The 18972-nt window shown below is 42.5% G+C and overlaps 1 protein-coding gene across 6 annotated transcripts in view; it reads left to right on the top strand.

The window, feature by feature from the left end:
• The first annotated feature begins 1878 nt into the window (after positions 1 to 1878).
• Positions 1879 to 18972, top strand: part of auts2a (activator of transcription and developmental regulator AUTS2 a) — a 294064-nt gene continuing 276970 nt past the window's right edge. For all 6 annotated transcript variants that reach the window (XM_076751193.1, XM_076751192.1, XM_076751191.1 and 3 more), the window contains exons 1-2: positions 1879 to 2185; positions 4425 to 5161. In XM_076751193.1, coding sequence (XP_076607308.1) covers positions 4874 to 5161 — 288 coding nt within the window. In that variant the 5' untranslated portion in view covers positions 1879 to 2185; positions 4425 to 4873. The remainder of the gene's footprint in view (positions 2186 to 4424; positions 5162 to 18972) is intronic.

Genomic DNA, 18972 nt, shown 5'->3' with positions numbered 1-18972 from the left:
GAGACAGGGTCAAGTGCATGTGTATCCCCTGGCATTATTCTTACAGGCTGGTGGGGTCCCTGTTCCACTGGCCGCTGGGAATTGAGGCACTTTAGCAAGCTCTGAGCCACACCGCTCAGCTTCTGCATCATTAAACCAGGCTAAAAATACACAGCCCACCCATGGTCCCCTGTTCGGAAAGGACCAGCTCATTGCCACTCTGAAACAATCGCTGACTCCTGCTCACGAGAGGTGTGACACCGTCATTTTTCACTTCCTCTTTAAATCTGATCAGTGCTATGAGGCTATGCTAATACAGTAACAGTATGGTCAACAAGCTGTTATTAAGTGTCCTTCGCCCACTAATTCACATGATCCTTATTGATATTGCTCCTGCCGTACAAATTCTCTCTGTTGTGTTCACACTGTTATTAATGCTCATCCCGAGGGCATTAACAGACTTAGAAATCAATATGTGTTGGTGAAATGTTGGAGTGACATCTGCTACAAGGCATCCACTCGGCACTGATGACACAGACCATACTGCATATACTGTGAAACTAAACACTGACAGCTGCAACTCATTATGTTCAGTATCAATACATTTCAGTTATTTTTCAATCAATCGTTCAGTCCGTAGAAGAGTCAGGAAATGTTGTCAGTTTCCTTTTTTTTTTATCAGCTAATTGTTTAATCTCAGTTTCAGAAGTGTGTCACAAGCAAATGAATCAGCTCTATTTGTATTACAATAGTCAGGTGTATTTGTACTTTTTCGTCAGTCTGATGCCGGCCTCTGAATCAACAGTGCTTTTCAAGAAGGACGCTGAACACAACCTGTGCAAAATGACCTCCTTAAAGCAGGCGAAACAGCCCCACCGCAAGCTGAGAATACATTCATTGCTGGCAAATGGTGCGTTCTATGGATTTTGAGGAAGTGCACTCTTACAGAATCGTGTTCCCTCTGAAGGCCAACACAATATCAATACAATAAATCAGCAGCCCTGAATCAGCTGCACAAGCTTTACTTCACGGTTACTTGTTGACTCAAATGTGAAGCATTTTCAAATCAATCATTGTTTTCGAATAGAGGAGCATGTACCTTATTTCTTTGATATACTACACTGCCGCCATGCAGGGGGCACTGCAAGCCATGGTGCACAGGTGCAAGCAATTAGTCTGATGAATTAGATTAACAGGCTTTGGCTGAGTCAAAACCAGAGCAGAGAACCACCTTCCTCAGGTAAACCTCCTCTTCAGCTGTCCAATACATACGCAGAAAATACGCTATGCTTATTTGATGTTTTATTATTCATAGCTACAGTAGAGTGAGGTCAGACTTGTGTGTTCCTGTTTGTTGAATGGGGATGGCCCGGGGTGTCCCTGAGGCAAAAGCTTATAGTGGCTTTCATGAGCCAAATGATAATCTGCCACCTGAGCTGGCGCGTATGAACAGTGTGCCCTACAGAGGGGAGGTCTGCAGTCAAGTGAAGAACTTAATAAATGATTTGGATGATAGCACGGTGACCTGAAACAGTGAATACATGGAAATGAACGCCAGTGTTGTCGCTCACTTGTTGCCTCCTGCAGTGAACGTGAAGATGCGCCAGGTTAGTGCGGTTTATCTGTGTGTTACAACATACTTTCCTGTTTGTTTCAGTGATTATCTCAATAAATGCATAGTTTTAACAGCTTTCTCGTGCAGCTGGCGTTCATGAAGTAACGACCTATCGCACATTTTTTTTTCCACAGCTGTCGGTCTGATTACACAAACTTATCACTCAACGCTCAACATCTATTTGTATCCACGATGATTTATTTAGCCATAAAATGTACGACAGACGATAAAGGGGCGTTTGAAAAGGCTCTTCAGCTTAAAGGGTGTGTAAACTGGCTCCTGGTGCTGCTCACATCGCCTTTTTCTCGTAACTCGGCGCTCACCAAACGTCCAGACACAGCACTATTTGCGCTGAGGAGGAAGCGTGCAGCCTGTAAAGCGGCACTGCGGCATCGCCGTATCACTGCGCCCCGGTCCCCCTTCTCCGGGATCCTGAAGCTCGGATCTGGGGAGAGCAGGAGGAGATACCCTATGGTTTTCCTTTGCGGGATTTATTTTGTCAGCTCCAAACCTTCTTGTGCTTTCTCTTTTTTTTTAAACAGTGACCGAAGGCCTGCAACTTGTCCGGACGGTCCCTCCCCACTCGCAAGGGTTTGCATTTCTTCGTTTTGCATGACGTGTCTTGGAGCAAAAAAGAGAAAAAAGAGAGAGAGAGGCTTGCTTTTGTTGTGTGTCTTCCAGTGGAAAATGAAGCTTGGAGAGCCGGAGCAGGAGGCAGTGCCAGTCCGCTGCTGCTGCTGCTGGATTACAGAGCCTGAGATCTCCACTGACAGCACAGGCAGACAAAAAGGGACTGTGAGCGAAGACAAGGGAAAGAGTCTTTGACTGAGCTGGAAAAGCCAGGGCGAGTGCTAGAATACAGTTTTTTTTTTTTTTTTTTTAAATTCCTATAAGCGATATTTTGGGAGCTAAGTGTGTGTGTCATTAGATAAGTGCTGGCACGGGGCATCAGGTTAAAGGCATAGGTACTGGAAGAAAGCTTTAGGAGCGTTTATTCTAGTAAAGGTGGATTTAAGGTGGATTTAGCCTCTCTGGGTTGTTAGAAGGCAGAACATCTGCATGGAAGGAATATTTCTGAAAGCTTGCTGCATACTTGAATGTTGGCATGCTGGCTGGGTTGTTGGATGTGCCTTTGTTGTGAATCCATTTGATTGTAAGACTTTTTTTTTTTTTCTTTTTTCTTTTTCCCCAAATGTGCATGTTTAGAAACATATGTGAGTTTGCAGGGTGGAGCAGAGCACTGGGGACTCCATGTATGCTGCAGAATCCAGATGAGCCTCATGACATGACAACCTGTGTCTTAGGGGACAATGTAAAGTTGAAGGTGGCGGTTGGCTGGAACAGATTGCTTTTGGTTTGTGTGCTGATGCAGAAAAGGTGCATCCCCCCCCCCCCCCGTGTTTGTAATGTCCACCAGCATTTTGGAGACATGGCTATTCAGAGAGAGGCTGTATGAAAGCCTGCAGTTAGTTGATCCAGTTTTCCTCCACATAGAATACCTTTTCTATGATGTAATGGATGAGAATTGATATTCTGGACGCATAGAGAAGCCATATGTGTGTTTGAGTACAATGCCAGAGTGACTGTCAGTGGCTTTAGGCCTAGACTGTAGGCTATGCCTTGAGAAGGATCCAGAATAAGACTGCAAGCTGTTGAATGTTGCGTCCTAATATCATAAAGCAGTGTCAGACAGTGGAGGTATGCCCTGCTGTGCTGTGTGGTGAAGTGCAGAATGGCATTCCAAAGGCTCTTGATATTTGTCTTGATTTTTTTTTAACCGTGTGTGTAAAACCTCAAGGACATGTCCCTGTTCAGTCTCATTCATGAAAGAGAGAAATATTGCCATTTTTGATGTGTGGAATATTCATTCAATACTTGAGTGAGATGTTACGTCCAAGGTGATGTTTTGAAAGAAATGAATGGTGAATTGAGACTGGTCGGGATGATGAATATGTTAATCTAGGCTGACTTTTTTTTGATGGATGTCTGCAAGTCAGAATTGCTTTATTCAGGAAGGGCTTTCAAATCAGTACTCTTTGAGTTGATGGATGACCTCCTGCACGCGGGCAGCTCAGAAGTCTGAAGTTATTAGGCCTTAACTTCAGTATTGAAGAGGTTACCCCGTGCATAATCAGTGGAGCATCATTTCTGATGTTGTTGTGGAAGATGGATGTGGATGTTGCTGAAATGCACTGTGCCTTTTCCAAAAGTTTGTCATGCAAATGAGTGCCTTTAGCAAACAGTGGAAGGATGGATTGCAGTGACAGTTAATTGTTTTTAACACAGCGTTTGAGTTCATTAAGTCTTAATTTCAGGCTCAATAGCAGTCAGTTGAACCAGTGTCTTGTATGCCTCTGATACCTTGTCACCCTTTGTATTTGCATTTGTGTGGATACACACAGCCCGTCTGTGTTATTTAACATTAGTAGACGCCGTGCTAAAAACAACAAAGTTCATGTTGAGAAGCTTAAGACACTCCAAGTAAAATTTCTGGTACATAATTAAAGAAATTGAATCATTAAAAAGACAGTTTAGGTTACAAGTTTGGCAAAAGCCTCAGAGACACTAGTAAAAGAGCACTTACAACACATAATCATCTCATCTCAGGGCTTAATGACCTGGCAGTGGAAGAAAACACAGTATGCTTAGCAGATGAGACTGGAGCCGCCCTAATAAAACATTCATCTTGGATTTTGTAGAATGGCAATAACCTTCTGCAGAGTACACAGCACCTTTTGGGAAACGGCTCATTGACTAAATGCACAGATGAACTTGCTGAGTGAACATGTTGCAAATGCGTGTTCTCTCTCTCTCTGTCTTCATCTTGCAGGAGGGAGAGTTTGCTGACCTTGGGTAAGAGGAGTAGCTTCCTGCAGAAGAAAGATGTGGCGTCACCTGCTCAACTCACCATGGCGGGACATGTTCACTGAGCAGATATTTGCTTTAACTTGAAAAGCTCTTCCTCTGGCGGAATTGACAGCTTGGTGATAAGTGTTTAATAGATCATTTTACACCTCTGTCGTAGGATTTGATGGACTGCCTTTGGGGATCTTTGCTTGGAACCCAGCTTGGTTCAGTGACTCGATGCAGTTTTGAGTTCCTGTAAAAGGCTTCATCTGTTGGATATTACATGGTTACCTTGGATCTAATACATTGACAACATTGGCTTTGGATATTGTGGAAATCGTCCTCGGGGGTTTTCCCACGAGTGGAGGTCGAGCAGTGCCAGTGTTGGGCCCTTGAAGAGTTCCATTCTCTGTAAGAGGAGGGTTTATCTGGATGTTTCCTATGAAGGACATGGATGGCCCTCGATCAAGTGGCCTCCGCAAGAAAAGGAAGTCGAGGTCAGTGAGGGATCGGGAGAGGCGATCAAATGGGATAAGGAACAACCACGTTAAGGGCTCCGTCTTTCGCTTCTCCTCCGACTCGGAGCAGGAAGGCGGCAGGGAGCCCTCTTCGTCCCGCCCCCGACCCCCGCGAAGAAAGCGAAAGGAGTCTACTTCTGCTGAAGAGGACATCATCGATGGCTTCTGCATCACGGGGTTCGTGACCCTGGAGGCTCTGGAGGTGAGTGCTGCACCAAAGCCCCTTCAGCTCTCTCCAACCCTCTGTGTGTGTGTCTGTGTGCTAAGCTTTTGCATGAAAATCCAGTTTAAAATCTCTTAACACCGTGTAAAAATGTGTTTATTGCTGTATGCCTCTCTGGCTGGGCCGGCCCAGCGCTTTGGCTGGAGTGTGAGCTGGAGTTGAACAGATGTAGCTTTAAATGTAGTGCCGCAGCCAGAGATTACTATCTGTGTCACCGAGAGGCGGTTGTTGTTGTGTGTACTGCTCTGGATTTGTTTTCACAAGAGTTTTCCAGCAATGCCTTCGACCAGATGAGGGATGCTCAGCTGCGGGTGTAGTGGCTGTTGTGCCTTTTGTACACTTCGGAGTGAAAAAGCAATTTGATCCATGTTACAGCAGTTTATTCAGAGTGGGAGTAATTTATAGCGCACTGGCTATCCATTTTCCTTGGAATGCAAACCGGGCACAGGCTGCTTTCCAACAATATAGTTCTGAATTATGACTTACACAAGCAAGCATTTTATATATACAGCCAAACTGCTGCATTTCTTTCCATAATGGTAACTTACAGATGGCTAACCAATCAAAGGACAATTGTCTCAGTAAGGTGCTGGCCTCCAGAACAGCTTCAGTGCCTCTTGGCGTAGATTGGACAAGCTTTTGGAACCATTCCTCCCTTGTTTGGTATTTTGACGACGGTGGTGGAGAAAGCTGTCATCGGCCCAAAATCTCTCACAGGTGTTCATTTGGTGGCTGTGAAGGCCATAGTGTGTGATTACTCTTCTCATCAAACCATTCAGGGTCTGCTTTGGCGTCTGTGGAAGCATTTGTGTGTTTGTGTTTCTGCCTTCATTTATTCAGCTGTTTTGTTTATCATTGCCTGCCTACATGTGTCGTTCCTGTGTACTGTTAATTTCACAGGAGTGTTTGACTTTGCGTCAGATGTTTGTGTGAAGCTTTATGTTTTCCCTGATCTTTCCTCTGCAGGATGTGTAAAAAAAGTTTGGATCTTCACAAAGTCAGACTGAAGGGCTGGGCTAACGCAGCCTGACTTGCACTTTCTAATATATGCAGTGTGATACCAATCTCTTGTTTGCTGGAGTGACCCATCTCAAGGATATGAACAGTAGCACTCGTCCCCTCTGTATCTCTTTGTTAGTCAGATCAACGCTTGCCACAGCTCGAGAGCGTCGAACAAAAACATGTTGTTTTCATTCAGAATTACTCCGCTCGGCAGTCATGGGGTCTCTCTCCTCGTTTCGTTTGACCTTCTTCCTGTTGTTCTTTCTCTCATGTTCTGTGTCAGTCTGCTAAAGCGCCGCTATTCACAGTTTGAGTGTCTTGTTAGATGACAACTCCAAAATCAATGCAGGGAAGTATAAAGTGAGTCGCTCTCGTGTTTGCAAGGTCAAATAAATATGCTACAAAAGCTAAGGTTTACTCACGTCAGGCTGTTAATCATAATTTAAATTAGATTGACTATTCATGAAAGCAGACATATAAGCAATGAGGCGTCGTCTGTACTTGGCTCAAATAGGTTTCTCTCTCTTTTCATAAGACTCTAACATAATATTAAAGTAACTCCCATTCCCTGTCAATGAAAGTGGAAATGATTCTGTTGCCTTAGAAAGCCTGATTGTAACAGAGTTACAGTTTAATGGACATTAGTAGAAATTATTCAGACATTTCATTACCCAACACAACATTGTTTCAGCCTTTTACTGCCGTCAACTGAATGAACACACAAATAAATCCCAATCAAATTACATTAAAATCAAATCACAGTGATTTAGAAGGCAGTTTTCACAAACACAGAGTGGTTCACTGAGTAAGGAAAAGGATGAGAAAAAACAAATGATATTCGGGTTTGTGTGTGTGTGTGAGTGCAAATGTGCACACACAGGAACGTTTGTGAGAATGTGACAGAACTCGTGAATGCAGTATCATCTCACAGGGAAGTGAAGGGAGATGACAATGTTGAATTACATCACTTCTTACAGTTGTTGAGAGCTTTAAATATAGCAGATTGTCGCACTGTGCCCCAAACGTAGTGACAGCCTCAGTAACAGAAGCCGTTCGGTGATTCAGATTTCTGTACACAATCATTCAAAGCGTAATCTGGACTGTGACTAAGTCTGCAAAGCTCCTTCCACCATGTTGATAACCTGCTGCAGCACTGGAGACTTCATGCTGTCTCGAGCTCGCTTCAGACCTTTTGTCCAGATTTATGTGGTTCCAAGGTCAAAACTCTGCTGTATGCTTCATTAGTCGGCCTGTTACAGCCTCCATTAACTGATTTGCTGTTTGGTTCATAAAATGTCAGGAAATTGTGGGGCCAGTGGTTCATATGTCTGGATCAGTCTTTATATAGACCAGGAGAAGGACCGAGATCCCACCCTAGTACTGAACTGCCCCTAACTGAACAGCTTGACCTATTGTACTTGGCGGTCCTGTTAAAATTAGGACTGGGGGTGAATCAGGAAGTTGCTCATACAGTTGTTATTAAGTAAAAGTTGGTGAAATAAAGGTGAAATGTTTGGAAGGCTGTCTTGTTGTTTGTCCCGTCATGCCTCAGCGATGACCATTTCTTGAAGAGCTTTTTAATATTATTGCATCAGACAGACATAATTTGCACATCCTGTTGGATTTTTCAGGATAATTGGAGACAGATTGTCTCCTCTTTAATCTTCAATTACGGATAAGAGTTATCAGAGCTTTTCTTGCATTTCACTGCATCCATACCTCAAATAATTGGATTTCTGTTTATTCAACGTATTTCAGCATCCTTTTCATGACAGTCATCCTTGAGTTTCCTCCCTCTCATGTGTATTTTAGTAAAAAGGTTCTGACTTTTTCTGCTGCTGCACTGTTTTTCAGCACATTCCTTGCAGTTGTGAGATGTGTTTACTTCTGCATTTCTACCACATGACGTTCAGACTCTGCCATGTATCCACCGTATGGAACTATGAACAAGCACATCACAGCAGCAGTGGCTCTTTTTCTGTCTGAGTAAAGTTAAATTCTGATGAGGTCAGACCCCTGGAGGTACATGCTAGTGCTCTCCATCTGTCACCACAGTGCTGGAGCGGCGCTGCTCCCAGGCCTGCTTTTCATGTGCATGCTGATATCTTAGCTTTGCATTTGTCTTTTGCAGTCTCTGGGCTGAAGCGTCCATGATGGGGCTCTTGAGATACGCAAGTAGCTTTTGGTAGATGTTCTACTGCAGACTGTCTTGATTACGCGGGTGTTCGTCGGCGGCGCTGTTCGGAATGAGCTCACCCATGTTGGACTTCCTTAAGTTGAACAGGAGGTTGCTGTTGAAATAAAACTTGAGTATCAGCAGGAGGCAGCCTGAGAGAAAGCATATTACCACTGGTTAATATGTATAATAACAGTGATTTGCCTTCCACCGATTCAGGATACAGGATATGCTTCTAAACTGCAGCTAATGATTGTGTAGCTTCAAAAAGACTTTTGTGAAATCCGCCATCATGGTCGTAACTTCCATGATCGTGACTGAGAAAAGCTTTCAACCTTTATATCTCTTCAACTGTTGCAAACATTGGAACTCAGACAGGCTGTTCATATTAAGGTGAAATTGAATTGAATGGAAATGTGAGCACAAAGCAAGGCTACAGAATAACTGCTTTGCAGTAAACAGACTGTTCTTTATGAGCACAAGTCTGATGTGTTCTTGTCAAACAGAAGTCAAGGTATAGCTCTGAGGCATTTCTATATTTTATTGACTGGAGAAGCACGGTGGAGTTTTGTGCTATGTAACTTCCTCTGGGTGCATTTGTAGTTCATGGATAGCACATTTAATATATTGATACAGGGCAGATATTAATTCAGTGCGAGCTTTTCAGTGTAATAATGTAAGCCTAAAGCTGTACAAAAGCATGCTACGATACTTAATAGACCATTGAGCAGTTGCCAACTGTTTTTTTTTTTTTTTTATGTTTCAGAATTTGAGCACAGTATGCTCATTTTCCCAAACCTAAACTCTTTAACTTTAAATTGAGCAAGAAATTACAGAGACTTGAAAGTAGTGAGCAGTATTCATTCACTGCACTGAGACCAAAGTACACAGCAGCAGCAGCAGTCCTTTTGAAGGAGTTGGTTTGGAGACAGATTCTTATTGAGGTCTGAGCAGCGACCTATTACAGCACTTGGAGAAATTGCTAAATTATTGAGTGCCTTCTTCTCTAAAACCTTTGCTGTGTTTCACCCATTTCTCTTGAAAGGTGTCCCTAACCTCAGCGTTCCCGTACTGACCAGAATTGATTTTAAAATGTTGCCTTTGTTAACCCACTGCTCCATTAATTTCCCAATAATTAGTAGTGTCTGATGTCCGATATCTCTGTACCACACACACACACACACACACACACGCACACGCACACGCACAGATAAATTCTCCCTAACCTCCATCTCTGCATCTCATGGCTTGACTTCATCAGGCTTTGCTTTTCCGGCCTTCCTCACACTGCTGCTCAGCATTGCGCCTAAAGGCTGGACTCACTCCTCTTTTTTAACTCGCATAACAACGCCTCATCTTCTTGCTCAGCAGGTTAACAGCAGTCTATTACATGATTGACTGCCTGTGATAATACGATGAACATGACAAAAGCAGCAGCAAACTGTGTAAATTAGTACATTTGCAGTGTCTGTTCTCCGCTGATTTTGCATTTAAAGGTCTGGAAAGACTTCTTAATTCACAATGCCCCACAGAGCTCCTGCAGGTTTTGTTGTTCCTCTAAATAATTTTCCTCTCTAACTTAATTTGTTACACACCATAAAAACGGGAAGAGAATAGATTCACCTAATGCACAAATGGTGTACAGAATGGCACTGGGCACATAACTGCATAACACCTCATATGGGCGAGACTGGGAGAGCAGCCTAGTATTGGGATAGACGTGTAGAGCTGACACAAGCAGTTTGGGGCCTGCAGTGTGGAAGGATTCTTTTCATTACTTAAAGGTACAATACAGCATGTAAGAATGTGACACAGTTTACATGTATTAATTGGTTGTTGACTTATTCATCCGGAGTCCCTGGGCTGATCTGCCCGGTAAATTAGCTTGCTTGCTATTTGCAAATTCCTTTATTTGTTAATGTTACAAAGCAACCAACGTCAGATCTGTGCGGCGTAGCTAAGTTACAGCTAGCTGGCTAACCTTTGCTTGCTTGCTTGGTAACATTATTACAAAAATACGATGAGTGCATATGTTATTTGGCTAGTATATAGTGTGACCATTAACAAGAAGGATTTTGTGACACTTTGCTGTTGTTGTACCTTTTAATACAGTAATGAAGAAAATGAATGGCAAAATTGTAAAGTGCATAAAGGGTAGTTGGATTATTCAGTTCTGATCTTACTTTTTGAAGAAGTCGATCGATGTTATTTGACGGTTTGAGGTCAGTTGTCTGTGTGTCCTGGGGCTTTGCTCTGTGCGTGGTTGTTAGCTTTGTTTAAGCAAAAAATTCAAATAACAACTGTTAGTTTCCTCTGGAAAATTTCCAGCCTAGCAAGGGAAAAAAGTAGCAAAATATTTGCTGTTTTTGGCTCTTGTAATGTGTATCGCATCAGGTTGCACATGAGCTCTGGATCTGACATGTCATGCCTAACTGCACCAAACAGCAGAGTACTCGCTGCTGACCACCAGAGAGCGAAGAGACAGTCAGCTGATCACAAAGAGCTTTTATGCCTTTCACTGCAGGGTTAACACCACACGGACATGAAGTCCATAAGATGGATAAGTAGAAACCATTTGTCTGCTGGAGGAGAGCTGTGGAAATCCTCTGCCTTTGCTTTTCCTGCCATTTCATTTCAGTCCCACCGATGCACCATCAGGACCTTGTTTGTTCAAATTAAGTGTCTATTTCTATTTATGATTTCTGCTGTGCCCATCAGTTATTTAATTTCAGGCACCGGCTTCACACCCATCTGTCACACCCACACCGGCCTTGGAGATGTGACACACTCAAGTCAGGGCACGGTGGAGCATCATAGCTCATACATTAAGTTGAGTCATCAGCGCGTGTGGGTGGAGGGTGGAGGTGGCATGGAGTGACGAGTTCAACAAAATGATAATAGGTTAATTGATAAGTTGTCAGACCTTCAGATAACAAATAATGGCTGGCTAATTAATGGCTATTGACATTTAAAGTGGACTTTGAGTTAAAGGACGAGTCTCTGGCCTTAGCTGCGTGGATCAGCTGCGGTAATTAAGTCAACAAAGGCTATTCTCTCATATGGCCAAATGAAGATGATGAATTGCAGTTCAACAGTCTGGCATTTTTCTCGTATGCTGTCCGTGGGATGATGCTGCTGCCTTGCCAGCATTTCAAAAACAATTGATTTTCTTTGGCAAAGCCCTCAGAAGTCTGCCTAGAGGAGGACTTGTAAGTGCAAGCGGAGAAGAACACATTGATTGGTACTTCATTGTAAGAAAGAGGCTAATGTGAAATCAAATGTATTGACAGCTTGTTTCCAAAAGACCAGAAAAAATGACATTTCAAACAATTAAGACATAAATATGAAGCCAGCTTTTCTGAAAGCGTTGTTTCTGAGAGAATGATGAACAAGGACACCTTTGGAGAGAGCTTTTTTTTTTTTTTTTTTTTTTTTTGCTCTCCTTGTGCCAAGCTGGCTTGACAGATATTTCTGTCTGTGAATAATACCACTTTTCCAGGCTTTTAATTAATTTTCCACCTTCCACACATGTATTTATTCCTCTCTTTTGGCAGTAATGGCAGATATTCATTTAGCTGCATTTTGGAGGTGTCAGAGAGTGATTTATGGTGTGCATTAATATGCTGTGACAGCCCAGTGACTGACATACAGTATTAATGAAATAAGCTGTCATCTGTGGATGTTAAAAAACCCTCTAGATCAGATGATCTGTCTGTTATTTGGCATTTCTGGATGGATTCTCACAACTCTCACATGTGCACTAACATTCATTCACTCACACTCATCAAATTTGGTAATTATTCTCCTGAGTGTGCAGTCATTGTAGAAGACGAGGTCTTTCACGGGGACATGAACTGAGCCAGGGCCCTGTTTAAAGCCTCATTGATCTCTTTACAGTGTACATTCAGTTTGTTGGCTGTCTAATCGACCCCTCGAGCACCTAGTCTATTGTGGTGCTCCTTGGCTGCTGCTGATGGTGGACATTTTTTCCTCAGATGCAGATTAATTTGTCAAACTTTGCTTTTGCGGGGCCACACACACTTTCCCATCAGATTTGTCATTTTCCCGCCTCGGCTAGTACCTCGACAACCTCTCCACCTGTCACCAGCACGTGTCCAGGGTGATTGGACTGTAATTGCATCGAGCAACAGGCCATAAAATCCAGGTGCAACTTCAGCTCAGGACACATTTATGATCCGAACCCCCAAAGTAGGAGGCATTTACAGACACATGTAGGCACACACAGCGCAGGCATGAACATTTGTATTAATGTTTGATCCGAGCAGTCTGATTTCATCCTTTATAGGGAACAGTTTTTTTTAGTTTTCATGGTAAAGTGTAACCCAGCCACATCATATCTAGACATAGCTCGTATACACAGAGCGCGCGGGCTCAGCTCCGGAATCACGTGCCCAACACCGACACCCTCGTCTCACTCGTTGAGGGACAAACTGACGCCAGCGCGTTTGTATGAACTCAGGCAAAACAAATAGCTCGGCAGCAAGGGAAATGTGCAACAAGCAGCATCAATGTTTGGAGCTGATGTGAAAGAGAAAGGAGTGGGACTGTGGGATGTTGGAGCAATGTGGAGGGATGAACAGTCTTCATACACTCCTCCAGACACATTTTAGAAAAATATTCCCAGTTATTTTAGCCAAACTTTTGAAGCTACAGTGAACTGTGTTGACTTCTCGGCTGTGGGATGTGCTGAGGATCTGGAGAGCGTGTGTTTTTTACAAGGCTGAATTTAAGAATGTTTCGATTTTCATACCCAGTTTCTGTCCGAAAAGGATGCTGTTTCTGTTGGAAATTATTACAATTTCCAGTATGTACAAGAAAGCTGCATTGAAATATTTCTGTGGTATCGTTTGTGTTCACTTTTTTTGTATTGCCTGAAGGTTTTTTTGTTTTTTGTTTTTTGTTTTTTTACTGCATTGACAGCCAGAGTAAACAGATGAAATTTCAATGTCTATGTTGTCATGCAATAGACAATTTCTCCAAGGTCAGAAAGGAGGGATGAAGTTGTTTACAGCCAGTGTTGTAAAGACTGAGTGCTGTTGTTACAGGGATTTATGAATGACAGCCAATACCAAAGAACACACGTCTTCCATCAGCTTATGTCTACATTAACAGCTAATCTTTGGCTAATGGCACACCTGGAGTGGCTGAAGAACATTGGATTAATGGTTCTGCCTCTTAAGACCTAAGTCTGCCTGACACTTGTTAATGTAGCACACAGCTCTGAAGCGACATCATTGTGTATCCTTATCCAAGTATTAGCACAGAGGCAAATCACATCCTCATCCTAATATAATTGGCTTGCCTCAGTTAAGAAAAATACATTTCCCTGGTCTGTGTGGCACAATCTCACTGAGCCCAGGCCATTTTCTCTTCCATTTCATCTTTGTTTTTGTTCTGCCAGGTTCCAGTGACAGATGTGAGGGGGGGAAAAGATAAATGTTTGCAAAGGCTGATTGTAAAATGCCATCTCTGAAGTAGAGCCGTGGCCAGAGTCACACACTCTCTTTTGTGTGTAATGGCCCCCATGATGATGCATTTGGACAGATTTTTTTTTTTTTCTACTTGAGAAGAGACCCTTTTCATGCTTAACTGCACAGTGAATACTAATGGTGGTGCAGTTTGGAATGTGTTAGCATGTGTTTGCGTCTTTCCACCACAGGGCCCGTGGACTAACGGCCACAGCCCTGTTGAGATCTCTACCTGCAGCTTTGAACCTTTGATCGCCGCTCTCTTCTGTGATCCTCTTTCAAATCGAGCCAACCTACCACTGTTTCCATTTCCATCTGCTTCCATTCCTGCACTCTCAGATAAGCTTTGCTCAATAGCTGCAGTGCTTCAGGTCTTTTTTTAAAAGAATTGTTTACACTTGCCTGAATGCCAAACTATAATCCATAATCACATGCTTTTTGCAATATTTAGAAAATTGGCATATATCATAGCAGCTAATACCAAACAATTTGCTTTGCTCACTGCACCTTGGTTATCCCCAGGCTTGACTATGTAGTGCAGGATGCAGTTACATCTTTTCCAGGTCAAATGATATTGAAATACTAATTAAAGGCTCCATGGTTGTGTCTCAGCATGATGTCATCCCCTGCCTTCCCCTGTGGAACTCGCTGCTCTAGATGCTCAGTAGGAGGGTTTATGTGGACTTAAACTGCTTTAGATGAGTCACCCAGGTCCTTTTAGATGTCGTTTTTCAGTTAACCACGTTATGTTCTCATTCAGCATCCACTGTGAAAATGGTTTTGAGCCATCCACTTTATGTTTGATCTCTACTTTTGAAGCAGATAGAAACCTGGATAGAAGCCTTGTAGTTTTAGCAGTCTCAGCGCTTCCCATCCTGCTTTTGTACCCCCACAGTCCTGTCAGATAAACTCCAGTATTCCTTCATTGACACGACCTATCATTCCACTTTAAACTGGACGTTATTTAACACTGTCTATTTTATTTACTTATATATACATACATATATATGTATATATGTATGTATAAAGTAATAATGTTTTAGTACAGTGGATTTAGATGTCCACAGCTGGCAAATAGAGTCTATGATGGTGTTATAGGTCCAGGCAGGAAGCTGCGGTGATATTCCACTGCACTGATGTAGACATGCATGTAAAAGTCCTATAGCAGCTTCAGTTGCTACCTGTAAAATGCATTTCCTGTGATAGAGCATGAAGGTACAGGCTACACCTAGTTTTAACGTTTACATGGCTGGAATATTAAGCATGAAAGTCTGGGCTTAGAAGGAAGAAGCGAGGATGACAGTAATGCTGTATTTGAAAGGCATGAATCCTGTGACAAATGCTCTTCCAAGGAATTTCTGACAAGGTTTGGTGGAATCGTGAAGAGAGAGCTGCAAGTGCATGTCTGTCTGGAGCCGTGTGCTGCTGTGTGTTCATGTTGGGTGTGTGTGAGCGTGAAAATGTTTGCAGCTAATGGGTTAGACCTGCCATTCACCGCCTTGTTATTTTGCATACGGGAAAGTTGCTATTCATGTCATCAATTAGGGCAAATCTATAAATTAACATATTCATGTTACTGACCTGGTGACCTGGCTATTCCTTTAATGCAGAGATGTCAAACTCAAATACACAGTGGGCCAAAATTAAAAAAATTGTTCCAGGTTGAGGGCTGAACTGGTTCAATGTTTATTGAAAACTGATTGAAATGACCTTATTGCACATATTGAACCTGGAACTAACACAGCCTAGAAGTTACTGCCTATAAAACAACATTAATCATTAAATAAATGAAAAATCAGTTGTATTCATCTCTTATGGCTTTATCTGCAGCTTTCCATAGTAACTTCACATGAAAACACTTTCCCACAGGCCAACAACAGCCAAAAAATTATTTCCTTCAAACAAAAACCGAAAATGCCCAAAGAGTCCAAAAAGTCAACATATATTAATCCTGAGTGTGCTGCTCTCTGATGCGCATTAGTCTAAGCCAGATACTTGAACCTGAAACTAACACAGCTTGTGAGACCGTTTTTATCTATAAACAACAACATTAAACATTAAATACAAGAAAAATCAGTTGCATTCATTTCTTCTGGCTCTTTATGCATCTTTTCCAGACTAAGTTACCTGTCACAGTGTTTCGTTTCATAGCATCTTCTTACATTATATTCTTTCATGACAGCCACACAGTCTCCACACAGAAGACAAACAGCTTTGTCCTTCATATCCGCGAACACATACTTTGCCTCCCACCTGCTTTTAAAACCCCTGTTTTCAAAGTCCACCGTCCGTTTAGCCATTTTTTGGGGAGAGGGTGGCTGAAAGTTGACCACAGGTAACGAGCTCCATCAGGCTGCTGATGAACGAGTGGGGCAGGGACTCACGCTCGTTTGATTGACGTGCCAATGCACTGGCAGTGTAGTACTAGTGGTGTGTGCAATATACCGGCGGGCCAGCTCTAATAATAATTAGATACTATCATGCAGGCCAAAGACAATTCCATCACAAGCCGGTTTTGGCCCGCAGGCCTTGAGTTTGACATATGTGCTTTAACGGATGCTTGGAGCAGAAGCAAAGTAGAATACGTGAATCAGGCAGTGGAAACTGTCAGAAAATGAACTGTGGTTTTGGGCGGTGCCACTAGTTGGTGCCTCTGTGTAATGTGATGGAGTTACAGGTGTATGTGCTGGTCACCTGAAATGGCCGCACACACCGAGTACACCAGCTCCCTCCATGGATGAATAATAATCAAAACACTGTGACAGTCCTGAAAGCAAGCTAACTCCCCTGCCTGACTAACCAGACAGCACGAGTCATAAATACCACAACCTAATGTAGCGCTGTAAAGATCTCGCTGAGGTTTATGCGGCTGTGCGGTTCAGCTAGCTAATCAGTGCTAATGCCAGGCTGCCGGCTGCAGAACCAGCGAACGGCTCAGCTAACATAGCTGAAGGGAGTGGCACGTCAGAATGAAGAGAACACTGCTGCCATGCTAACAGTCAGGACAAGCCAACTATGCAACATCATGGAAACAAACTCAAGAAGCCACATTCCACCTTGTTGGATATAAATCCAATTTACTGGTGGAAGCAGAGCATTTCAGAATTCCCTGGGCTGATAACTACAGCGACGGTATTTGTGCCCCTGGGATGTTTTCAGGAGCTGCACTGTGATTAGTTACAGTGAAGAAACAGCACTGAAGTCACTCCAGTCATGTGCTGTGTGCTTATTATTTTAAATAAAACAATTAGACTAAAGTCTTTAATATACTTAATTTTAAATCAAAGCCTTATTTTGTTCTAATGTGAATTATGTTGTTTGAAGTCATGGTTCACGCCAGTAGTTTAAAAATGCTGCTATGGAAAAACATTTAAATGATTGTAGATTTTTAGATAATCAAAAATCTATCAGTTAATTTCTTGAAATTTACGTGCTTTATTTGACCAGAGAGTTTGGTTTGTGGGAAACTGCCATACGATCAGTGTCTGTAATGTGTGTGAACCCAGTGTACGTGCCCATGTGTGCTACTCTGTGAGAATATGAGAAAGAAAGACTGTTAGGAAAATATACATCATGGTGTGCGAGGGAGAAAAAAAGCTGTCAGTGGTGTGTGTGTGTCTCTGTGTGTGTGTGCTCATGTGTAAGTGTGTGCAGTGGGGACGGCTACGCTCCAGAAAGCCAGATGGATCCGGAGCTGTCTACTCCAAATGAATACATCGGCTTGTATTGTTTTCAGTAAGTGCTATCTGGCTCATGTGCCTTCTGCTGTATAGGGAAAAGGGAAAAGAGAGCCAGATCCCACAACATCACATCCACAAACAGCACATCTTCAGAAAAAAGCCAGCGAGTAAGTGTTTGCCTGAGGAGGACTTTGGTTATGATCTCATCACAACAACACCGATTTGTTCAGGAGAGTAATTGCCCACAAAAAATCTGAAGGGATTTGAATTCTGTACGTTAGTTCCTCTGCAGGTTGTCATCTGACAGCTGTGCTGTGTGACAACTTCTTAGATTCTGCTGCTCTTTGTGTTGTTTGTGTCGGTATTGTGTGGTATGTTCGTTTTACTGACAGTATAACATCTTTTAATACTCTGATATTTTTCCATAGATAGATATTTATCATGCCATGTGCTGTGGGATGCATCATATTAATGATATGTTCACTAAAGCAGCTGTATTAGCTTGACCTGGCTGTAGCTTGAAGTACTGTTGCTGGTGATGGAGCACATATGGCCAGAAACAACATGGAAAACATGATTCTTCTTGCTTGATTACACGAAACATATTTTGTGGACTCAACAGGATGAGCTTGTTGTTCCAACATCAAATGACAATTATTTTGTGGTTAGGCTCTTGTTATGTTGTAATAATAACATTAAAGGGGTTAGATTGTGATTATCTCTTGAAATGGGTTTCCAATGGTCACAAATCCACTGGTATGACTCCAAGTACCAGTCTGTTTCCTCTTGATACAGACTGATTACTCATGCTCATAGAAAATGACAGCTTGTAATATTGAGATCATTAAATCATGTTGAGATCACGTAAGAAATAAAACATGAGGAGAAATGACGCACAAAATAAATCCAGCTTTTCACACGAGAGTGTAGCAACATCAACATTTTTCTTTATGTAAAAACATGACATTTTATTTGTTAAGAGTGAAAACCCATTGATAGAAAACAAGCATGGCTTGGAATTAGCACGATTGTTATGAGCAATGTGCTACTGGCAAAAATGGAAATGTTTATGCTCAACTAGATAAGCTTGGGCTAATTAGTAAACATGAAAAAGCAGCCAGCCAATTAAATGATATTTCCCAGACTGTGAGAATATTGGATGAAAGCATAATATTTAATTTCAGCTGATTTTTTTTTTTTTCGCTGAAACCTGGTGTGTTTAGCAGGGATTTCCCCCGGTCCTCTGCTGTACTGCTTTGTACTTACAGCTGCGGCAGGTCAGGGTAGCAGGGCTGTCGATGGACTGTCTGTATGACCCTTCAGGGCTCCTGCGTATTGCTCACCTGAACCCGCATGCACATATGGCTTCAGTCCCCTGGTGGTGTGTTTTCAATAAATGTGTGCTGCAGTTTTGTAAATGGGAGGTTTACACTGAGACAAAAG

Source organism: Chaetodon auriga, chromosome 15, assembly GCF_051107435.1.
Source record: "Chaetodon auriga isolate fChaAug3 chromosome 15, fChaAug3.hap1, whole genome shotgun sequence".
In the NCBI taxonomy this organism is placed as follows: Eukaryota; Metazoa; Chordata; class Actinopteri; order Chaetodontiformes; family Chaetodontidae; genus Chaetodon; species Chaetodon auriga.
The sequence above is the reverse complement of the archived record's forward strand: the minus strand, read 5'-3'. Positions and strand labels throughout refer to the sequence as shown.